The sequence below is a fragment of the Eleginops maclovinus genome, chromosome 12, assembly GCF_036324505.1.
Source record: "Eleginops maclovinus isolate JMC-PN-2008 ecotype Puerto Natales chromosome 12, JC_Emac_rtc_rv5, whole genome shotgun sequence".
NCBI classification, from domain to species: Eukaryota; Metazoa; Chordata; class Actinopteri; order Perciformes; family Eleginopidae; genus Eleginops; species Eleginops maclovinus.
In genome coordinates, this window is record NC_086360.1 from 25,227,342 (window position 1) to 25,238,165 (window position 10,824).

Consider the following 10,824-nt stretch of genomic DNA (forward strand, 5'->3'; position numbering starts at 1 on the left):
CTTTGCTGTATTTTGACATTTACGTTCACTCACCTTTTCTTTTGTGTCTGTATTCCAATGAGGTATGCATGTATTTCAAGAAATGAAAAATTACATTAGTATAAATAAGTGCATTTAAAAAAAATACAGGAATACATATATAAATGCTGTAATAACTAAATGCATTACTTAATACAGAAATCAGATAGATAGATCATGATATAAGTATGCATAAATGAATGCATAAAGAGAGAGATATATAAATATGATGAGGAAGTTAAATAAAATAATATAGTTGGCACCAATTCGTATGACTAACTTTATATATAAAGCTCTCCATTCGTATTGCATCTGCGCCGCTGGTGTAGTGGTATCATGCAAGATTCCCATTCTTGCGACCCGGGTTCGATTCCCGGGCGGCGCACGTCTTTTGCTTCCGTAACTTTCAGATAAAAATTCATATATAATGATGCACCGGCAATTGATGAACTATAATCACCTGTTAAAGGATTTATAATATTGAAGTGTAACTTGCAAGATTTTGTGCATTTATTATTATTATTATTAATATTCAGTGCAGGTTAGTTTTGATAGGTTGCATGGTTAACCCAACAAAAGTAATATTTGCACTGTATGCACATACGATGTTCACCCAAACTGGTGACTGTAGCTGTATCTCGTGTATATACATGTTTATATTGTCATGTGTACTATCTGTGTTTCTATTTTATGCTGTTGTTGCTTTAACACCTGAATTTCCCTACGGGGATCAATAGAGGTCCATCTTATCTTACCTTATTTTCCAGAGGTTTCCAATTCTAATTTCTCTAACATTTTGGAATCTTGTCATTAAAGCTATATGACCACGAATAAGCAGTTTTGTATAATTTTGCAAAGCTACAAAACTCACTGTTTTTGCTGCATATGCCGCAAAAAAATATGAAGCAACATCTTTGTGTGGGAGAAAGAGCGCTTGATTTTGGCTTCATTTCAGCGCGCAGGTTGACGCTGCTGACGCTGCTCCTCCGCCATCTTCAACTTCCTATTGTTTGCATCAGACTGGGGCTGTCTGCGGTGTGTGTGTGTGAGAGCGAAACGGCCGCCGATTTATCACAAAATAGTAGATATACCTCTTGACGTTTGCGGTCGCTCAAGTTAAGCACACGCCATTTGTATGTCATTGGATTAAAGAGTTCTCAGGACGCGACCACTAAAACATTGACGATGGACGACGATCAACCCAGAACCTTGTGAGTAACATCGGGCCCCGTCTATGTCCTGGAATGGAAAAGAAGGATCCGTGTAGATACCGGCGAAATGTTTCCACGTTGTTGTTTCAATTTAAAAGAAACGACCCTGTGATTTAGTCACCTTTATTCAACATTGTAGTTTCATGGTCAAAATAGACACATTTGTGAACACAGTATTGCTTTTTTGATTTAAACGTTAGGTTCCGTTTGATTTAGGCGTTTATATAAATAGACGGAACCGTAGCTCGCTTGAAAATGAAACTGAGCGGCTAGCTTATGCTAGGCTAATGCTAGGTAACGTTAGCCAAAGATGCTAACGTACATAGCCAGTCACTGCTTCTAAAATGCACCCGTTTTACTTGAAATATATATTAAATTATTCAATAGATGTGTTTTATCAGGAGTTCACATGCGTCAGCTTGTGAAGGGGACGATATTGTATAGCCATTAGTTGCCAATCCATTTAGCATGAGGCCCTCTTTTAACTGGCTAGCTTTAGCTAGCTGGCAAGACAAGCCACGTCAACGCTTGGAGCAACGGCCCGGGACAGCCCCAATAAACCTGATCATATCCGAGTTGTCTGTGTAGAAATTAGACTACCCCCAGTTATATTTACCCCTGCTTTCATTGTTGTTTTTAATGTAAATATAAGGTATTGTTGTGGGTTGTGGCTAGCCCGGTTAACTAGCCTTTGTTTGCATGCTACTTCCTGTTTGACAAAGACTCAATTTCCCCCATCTCTTTCCTTGTTTGCAGGTATGTTGGGAATCTGTCCAGGGATGTCACCGAGCCCCTCATCCTGCAGGTCTTCACACAGATAGGACCTTGCAAGAGCTGTAAAATGATAGTAGATGTGAGTGTTAACCACATCTATTATTTCACTATGGGAAATGGCATTCATCAGGGGCCTGAAATGTGGTTCTGCTGCATGTGAAAGTCTCAATCCACATTATACTTGCTGTTCATTTCCCTCTCCCAGTGTATCATATCTGGCATTAATTCCCCATTAACAGTATGTGGCCCTTGTCCTCTGCAGTGATTAAAATGTCACCCTTGCTGTGGACTTAATATCAGTTTTGTTTTCCATTGACAGACGGCTGGGAATGATCCATACTGCTTTGTGGAGTTCTATGACCACAGGCATGCTGCTGCCTCATTGGCAGCCATGAATGGAAGGAAAATAATGGGTAAGGTAAGCTATCGTGTCTACAGGGTGAGTGGCGATGGGTGGACTTTGGGTATGGGACATTTAGATTATGTGCCTTCTAATAAAAAACAATAAAACACAGGACTGCTAACACAGCAATAGGGGAAGCTCCTGGAGCCTGGGTCAAAATCATATCTTGAGCATTTTTTGAGCCAGAAAGTTATCTCTATAAGTAAAATTAGGACCCGTTGAACCCAATGGTTTAGGGAGATATGTAGCTGTGTGTGAGGTATGAATAATGTTGTCATTTTGTGGCCTAAGTTTTTCAAGTTAATTGAGGATTTCGTTGAAAAAAAGTGCTGTCCTTTTTAGTTTTCAAAAATCTGTAAGCTACAATAAAAACTAAATGACAAAACTAAAGTTCTGAGAGGAGCTCGAGAAAGTTGTGTTATCTACAATAACAAAGCAAATTATTAACATCTAAAAAGCCCAGGGGCCGTGTGAAAGAATATTAAAGTAATGGGATTATGAATTCAGTGCTAGGACATAAACTCAAAAATTAAATTACTTTGCATGCACTGAACTGAACCACCACAATAGGTGAGTTGTGTTTAATTGGCAACCACCGCAGAGGAGTTCTGTAAATTGCACTTCTAATGCCGCACTATATAATGTTTCAAAATAGCCTTGATGCCCCCCTTTTTGCTTTTCTAAGTAGTTCTTGCATCTGTTCATAAAATAGTTTTGGCCACAAATGGTAGACCCATAGCAGTTTATGTTGAGTAGATTGAGAGCTAAAACGTTAGATGTAAGATCATTTCTGTCTCCTGACATACAAAGAAAAAAAGTTAGGTCAAAGGCACCAAATAAAATAATATTTAAAGTCGATTCTGCAATTTTAGGAATTTAAACTCCGCTTTTAAAGTTGAAGTCTGTGATTCTGAAGAAAAATTGTTGATATTTGATCACTTACCGTCCCTTTCGCTTCAACCTTCTCTCTTTGATCATCCATGGCCTTTCCTCTGCTGGGAAAGTGTTGTGGACTTGCGTCTGTACCAAATAGTTCTGCGCTTGAAGCATTTACTCCTTAGTTCAAATTATTATTAGTGACATATCCCGATTGTCCATGAAGCATTTTTCTAAATTCAAATCTGAATGTTTGTAGTTGATGATCTCTGAACCTTGATTTTCGCACTGCACTGTTAAACAGACATTGTGCAATAGTTCACTTTTTGTTCCCCTCTATCAAAAACACACACAGTGGTGCACGTCCTCGTCTTACTGTCTTTGGAAATCGATTGATAAAAAAAGATTGTTCAATTTCCCAAATCCCATTACGTTTTAATCTAGCTGAATATTCTGCTTGAATCCATACTTTCCAACGTTAGTGAAGCTACATTTTTAATGCGCGTAAACAAACCTTCCCTTCGCCCCGTACGCACTATCAGAGTAACGCACCTTCTGAACTACAGACATTCGAAGTGTCATTTGAAAACCCAAAGAAAATGGCCAAATTTGAGAATAAAAAAACTTTTGCTACAGCCCTACTGTATCGATCCATTACACTTAGTTTATCAACCCGTGTTTTTGTATGAACGCTGGATATTTTTCAGCTCTCGCACGAAACAGAAAGCTCTCGACGCGTGAGAAATATCCGATCAAATTGATTGAGCGTATCGGATAAGAATCGCAGACTCCACCTTTTCAAGTTAAACTCTATCCTGGAGGTTGCTTCTGTGAATGATGTAAACATACCCCACCTGTTCTGTTCTCTCTCTGCCCCTCTCTGCAGGAGGTCAAAGTCAACTGGGCCACGACGCCAACCAGCCAGAAAAAAGACACAAGTAGTAAGTACAAGTCAGCGTTGATGGAGTCTTTTTAACACAGGACGATTGTAACTGCTTAGATGTCTTTATGTAGTCATTTTATCCCTTGTCTTGGTTTTGCCGAGATGTCTTTCCTTTTGTCCTTCCCCTCTTAAGAAACGCTGATAAAAATCAGCACCCCTCTGCAGGAAGTCGCAATCTTGGAAAAAGCTTGAAAAAGATGGCTGTATTCTCACATACTTAACTCCCTTATAGATCACTTTCATGTCTTCGTTGGAGACCTCAGCCCAGAAATTACTACAGATGACGTCAAAGCTGCCTTCGGTCCATTCGGCAGGATATCGTAAGTATCAGGAGGATTGACTGATTTAGATCTCTATGGGAAAAATGACCAGGAAATATTGACGTCCCTTGTTCCGCCTCATAATAATAAAATGTAGATATCATGCGTATATTCCATATATAGAGGGCAATGATATATATCGTTAAACTCGTAGTACTGTTGTGCTTCCTGTCTGATCATAGTCCTGTTGGTGTGTTTGTCCACAGAGATGCTCGTGTTGTGAAAGATATGGCTACAGGGAAATCTAAAGGCTACGGCTTTGTGTCTTTCTTCAACAAATGGGTAAGCAGAGTCATGTTAAATGTGCAAATCCTATTGTATTAAATTAAACAGGCTCTGAAAACAGGACCACGTCCGTCTTGTTTTACCAATGTAGGACTCCTTTTAACCTGGCTTTGTTTCTAAAGGGATGTAATTTAATAATAAAGTAACGCTATGATGCTCCTGCTTTTTAAAATAACCGGACCTTTTCTTTGTTTCCAGGATGCAGAGAACGCCATTCAGCAGATGGGCGGTCAGTGGTTAGGAGGCAGACAGATTCGAACTAATTGGGCTACAAGAAAGCCCCCCGCCCCAAAGGCCACCTATGAAAGTGCGTTGTTATGAATTTGTGTATTTTTTTTCCTGGTTACACAGCATGCTGGACTCTTGTTTTAACAGTAGAGATGTCTCCGTTTCCCCCGGCAGATAACTCAAAGCACCTATCCTTCGAAGAAGTAGTGAATCAGTCCAGCCCCAGTAACTGCACTGTGTATTGTGGTGGAGTCAGCACAGGACTGACAGGTAATTCATACTATCAGTACCATTGCTTGCATCAGCGCGAGTCTTCTAAATTCATGTCATCCCTAAGGTGTTGTATTCAGCGTTTTCAAGCAGCTATCCCTTTTTTTAAATCATCAATCCAAATGAAAGCGATATCTGATATCCATATGTTCTCTTTCTGTTTCAGAACAACTGATGAGACAAACTTTCTCTGCCTTTGGACCAATCATGGAAATCAGAGTTTTCCCCGACAAAGGTTATTCATTTGTGAGGTAAGTTGATTCATATTACCCGACCTTTTTTCTTTTCTGTAAAGCGAGGGGAAGTATAACGTAATTGTTTTGATCCTGGTGTCAGAAATCTGGCATTCTTCTCATTTTATATTTGGTTTTAAAACTCGACACCTTTAATCAGAACCACTGTTGTACCATGTGTTTATTTAAAATATGTATATATTAAAAATAGATAAAATAATCCCTAACTAATTGAATAACTACAGAAAGCTCATGTTTTTACTTTTACCATTATGCAGATTTTGCTTCTCTTCTCTGTTTTCTTCATATCGTATTTAAGTGAATATCTTACTCCTTGTGGACTGGCAAGATCAGATGAACTGACATTAGATATCCCTTGGGGTTCTTTACTACAAATGAATCATTAATGAAAATAATAATGTGCAGCCCTGAATAAGCAGCAGGAATTATGTCAACATGGCAACAACATTTCCTGGTAACTTAAATAATACTTCTGAAGTATTTGAGTCCATTTCCCTGTATTTAGAAAAATAATAATACGTTGAATACATTCTTATAATAAATGTTCTTCCTCCTGTCTCGCGTCATGCTAAGGTTTACCTCTGAACTCGGCGTGTCCTCTGCTTGTGTTTTTGTGCTGCAGGTTTAACTCCCATGAGTCAGCAGCCCATGCCATTGTGTCCGTGAACGGCACCTCAATAGAGGGCCACATAGTCAAATGCTACTGGGGTAAAGAGACCCCGGACATGATGAGCCCCATGCAGCAGATGCCCATCCCCCAGGTGAGGACACCGTGTACCGAACATGATGTATACACGATGCTTAGAGAGAGCCCCTGGTTCCTGTAGTCTTAGGGCAACATCAGCACGTTAAAGCAAATTAAATCAAGCACACTATAAACGTGGTAATACCCCACTACATATATTGTGATGTACGCATTTTAATAGATTTATCGTGATATTGAAATACAACGTTTTTGCGTGGCATTTCTCTTTTCAGGACAAACTAAGCTAGAAGCAGATCTAAGCTGCAGGGATGTCACATGGATGTATAAATAGTCATAAGACCATAAACGGAGATAGAATGTTATTAAACCACACAAACAATAAGAAAGCAGGGGTTAAAACATTCTAACAAACATCAAAACCTGCTCACATTTCCTAAACCCTGTCCCCCCCCCCCCCCCCGCAGCAGAACAAGATGAGCTTCCCTGCAGCCGCCCAGCCCTACGGCCAGTGGGGCCAGTGGTACGGCAACGGGCCCCAGATCAGCCAGTACGTCCCCAACGGGTGGCAGGTCCCCACCTACGGCGTCTACGGCCAGGCCTGGAACCAGCAGGGCTTCAAGTAAGTAGCACGGTGTGCACAGGGCTCCCCTCCACCGCCTCCTACTACTCCAGCACCACCAGAGCCCCCACCCCCAACCCCTACAAGACCGGGGCAGCGAGAGCCGGCATTGGCCACAGAAAGGAGCCCAGACCTCCCTCCCACAACCCCACACACACACACACACACACACACACACAGAGACATACACAGAACAATCTGAACTTTACTTATGTTGTCATCATGTTTCCCATCCTAACAGCTGATGGTTCCTGTTCCATATAGTTTTCGTCACTTAGCTCTAAACTGTTCCAAAATATGATTGTAAAGACAACTGCCTTAAATTAGCGCGAAGCTTTTTGAACCTCAATACATTTAATTAATTAAAAGTGAATGAACAATGTAAATGCTTACAGTCCAGAACAAAGTTTTTTTCACTTCCTGTCCAGACCCGGGGACGTTGGTGACGAAGATTAACTTCCCCTTTTTGTACGATCCCCTACTCTGTGTAAGGACTGTGTTCTTTAAGGCTGTTCAGTTGGTTTTTGTTGTATGTCTTCATCCATGTCATAGCTTTTTACATTCTTTTTTTTCTTTGGATTCATTGATCTATTTCGACGTATATATCTGAGGATTTGATCTGTAAATGAATGTCGGTAGGACATGTTAAATATCTTTTGTAGCTTGTTATCAAATTTTGTTTTTATTTAGACAGCCTATGTGCTGTGACGTTTTGTGCACCTAAGAAAAATAAAGGAGAGGCCATATGTTGTTGACAGTCTAAAGTTCTTGGTGAGCAGCTGTATGAATAGGCTCTGTACAGGTGTGATCGTGGAATGCACAGTAAATGCACAATACCCAGAGGAGGGCGCTGCGCCTCTCCTGACTTGAAATCTGAACATACTTTATCCTGTATAAGCTGTCGTATCTCCACACTGAACTTCTAACTTAGGTTTATTAAATCGTAAAGACTCAGAATGCGTGTGAATTAGTGGAAGTACCTCCATGTAGAATGATGCTTACAGCTGTTGGGAGGGGGGTAGGAAGGAATATTTAGCTCGTTGCGCTTAGCTTCTATGCTCTTTGTCTGCTTGTCCACCCATGTTTTAATCAAATGACACCCCTCCAAAGAGCCCTCCACTTTCTGTTTTTAATTTTTCGCTAGCTTGATTTTTACCCAGCCTGCCTCACCCTCACACCCTCTGATAACTCTGTTTGCCTTCTTGTTCTCATTCTTAGTAGCTCTAATATAAACCGTCCCTTTGGCTCCCTTTCGCCTTGTCTCTTCTAACCTGCTGGCATTTTGTCTTTCTGTCTCCCCCCCTCCCCCCTTCTCTCTCTCTCTCTTTACCTCGTTTTTTGCAGTCACTTACCGGCCAGTGCTGGGTGGACTGGCATGAGCGCCATCAGTAACGGTGGGGTTATGGAGCCTACACAGGGATTGAATGGGAGTATGCTAGCCAACCAGCCCGGTATGGGAGCCGCAGGATACCCCACACACTGATAAGTGGGCAGGGTGGGAGATTTGTCAACCCGCGGCCTCTTATTGGCTCCACGGTGCCCCGCGGGGCTGTGTAACACCGCCTCCACCTGTGGCAGGACTAAGACTTTTACTGGGACGTGCAGCCTGATGGGAAGGTTGGCGTCTGTACGAGATGTAAATGGGATTACATTGGGGGGGAGGGGGGTAATGGGAGCCAGGGAGGAGCGATTTTTGACCCACACAGGTATTTACACCCTTTGTGGTAGGGAAGCCTGGCCACGAACCAGGGCTCTTTCCATTTTTAAGTTAACTGTAAATGAGTATAAAACTGTAAAGGACAAACTTTGGGATTTTTGTTTTCTTTCGGGTTTTACAAATTGCTTCCATTTTCACATCTCTCCTCTCTGACTCTGAGAGGCTTTTCTTTTGTTCTTTTTTTAAAGAAGCTGTTAAAAAGTCTAAGTTATGAACCTTAGTTATTATTTGAGAAATGGAAATCTGTTTTAATTTTGTTCCTCTTGGATTAAAATCTTTTGCAGGGATTGTTGCCACTGCTGTTTCTCTGTAAGAGCAGATAAATATTGCACAGTTTTTTCCTCTCTTGTACTTTGGGACAAATTTGACAACCAAGAGTGTTTTCCTATCTTTATTTTTTTTTGCATTCCATTTCTCCTTCATATCTTTCGGACAGCCTCAAATCTTTTTTCGCCACATGTAAATAGCCATGAATCCATTTGAAACCATGTAAGTAAAATGCTACTGTTAACTGTGGGTGCTTGCTTTCTTTTTTTGTTTTGATAACTTGACAGTTAACTCCAACATTGTGCGTAGCAGAGTGGCGCTGCGTACAGTGACTCTGGCGCCGTGCAACACGCGATTCTTCCATGCAGGGATTAAACAGCATTGCCATGCAGTGCAGACTTAAAATTTAACACGATTCAAATGTGAAAGGGCAAACATGTTTTACCCTTTGGATGGTTTTTAAATATCTATTGAGACGCCAGTATTTTATATCAAAAATCTGAGTGGATTCAACCTTTACACTTGCTGTTTTTGCCAGAGAAATGGGGAGGCCTACATTGTAACTGTTGCCTTATAGAGCTGGTTTCTTTTAGCTGACAAGATCCTCTTTTTAATTAGGCAGTGCCTACAGACATTTTCAGACCCTTCTGTTGAGAAAGGTGTTAGCCCTGAGAACTGATGACTCTGCTACTGTAATCAATGTTTTCTTGCTTTGTCAAATTAAAATGCTAATGCACATAAACCACGCCGTGTTCTCCTTTTTCTCATGTTGGTGTTGCTTTTATCAAAAACTGCTTTTGAGAAAATTATGTAAAAATCCATTTGCATACCTCTGTGTTCTGGTCCTCCATCACAGGAACATCTTGAGGAAATGTCTTCAAATAGGACACAAACTGTCCTCTGTCACTCAAGGATGAACTGATCTCAGTGGACAAATGTAACTTTCTCACAAAACCACTTTTTGGAAATATCTAAATAACTCATGCTAATTAAGACAATATCACACACATGCCTTATGGGATTTAAAGATTAATGAATGTTCAAAACAACCTGGCACGGGGTCAATTATATTTTAGTGTGAAGGGCTAATTCGATTTATTAAAAAGTCTGTTTGGGTGAAATAATTTCCTTCTGCTCTCAAAACTTGAAACAGGAAGTACACGTTTTGAGGCAACCGTTTTTAATAATCACAACATTGTTTAAGTCGACTTTCCTGTAGCCTTCTTACTTTACACCAATGTATGCCTGGACATTAGCTCCTTTAGAAGATGTCATTGTTTATGGTAGGGGTGTCCAAACAACGGCCCGGGGCCAAATGCGGCCCGCAGGCCATTGTGAATCGGCCCTCTGCAAATTCTAAAAGTATAATGCAATACGGCCCTCAAATTAAACTTCTGCTTGTCTTATTTTGTACTTCTCAAATATATATGTTCAAATATATTAATGAGCCCAATTTTAAACAAATGCAGTCATTTAGAATTTCAAACATATTCTAACAAATCTTAGTTTAAAAAAAGCCCAATAACTTATTTCTATAACGAGCTTGAAATGTAACCTTCATATTTACTGTTATCAGCAATCTGAGGCTTCTGTTTTAAGGAATGAGCTGCCAAGAGAATAAATGAAACCCTAAAGACAGACGGGATGTAGGCTGTTCAACTTATAACTGAACTTTTGAGGCAACATTCACCTCTAAGTGGCCCAGCTCTCCATACATTTTTCTGTTTGTGGCCCTCGGTGAAAACTGTTTGGACACCCCTGGTTTATGGTATGCACATCTAGGATGAAGACATGGCGGGCAACCTCATTTGCCATTATACTACTCATACATCTGAGAAGTTTAGGAGTCTTTGCTTTACCCCAGCACAAACCGCTGTGTAATAAACAATATGAGACGTGATGAAAATGTACTTTACACTTATATAAGCTAAGA

General features: G+C 40.5%; 1 protein-coding gene and 1 non-coding gene across 3 annotated transcripts; both read left to right on the forward strand.

Moving 5' to 3' along the window:
• Positions 1-332: 332 nt before the first annotated feature.
• trnag-ccc (transfer RNA glycine (anticodon CCC)) lies at positions 333-403 on the forward strand. The gene has a single exon. It is a non-coding gene; the product is annotated as a tRNA-Gly (tRNA).
• Positions 404-983: 580 nt separating this feature from the next.
• LOC134873247 (cytotoxic granule associated RNA binding protein TIA1-like) lies at positions 984-9,633 on the forward strand. Of its 2 annotated transcripts, none has more exons than XM_063896716.1 (12): positions 984-1,229; positions 1,986-2,082; positions 2,323-2,421; positions 4,169-4,223; positions 4,458-4,545; positions 4,752-4,827; positions 5,029-5,137; positions 5,233-5,328; positions 5,495-5,579; positions 6,205-6,343; positions 6,753-6,907; positions 8,252-9,633. In XM_063896716.1, exons 1-12 carry the CDS (start codon positions 1,204-1,206, stop codon positions 8,388-8,390), a joined length of 1,164 nt encoding a protein of 387 aa, XP_063752786.1. In that variant the 5' UTR covers positions 984-1,203; the 3' UTR covers positions 8,391-9,633. The 2 variants fall into 2 exon arrangements, with proteins under 2 accessions (XP_063752786.1, XP_063752787.1); XM_063896717.1 differs by having other exon boundaries at positions 6,756-6,907.
• Positions 9,634-10,824: the final 1,191 nt, after the last annotated feature.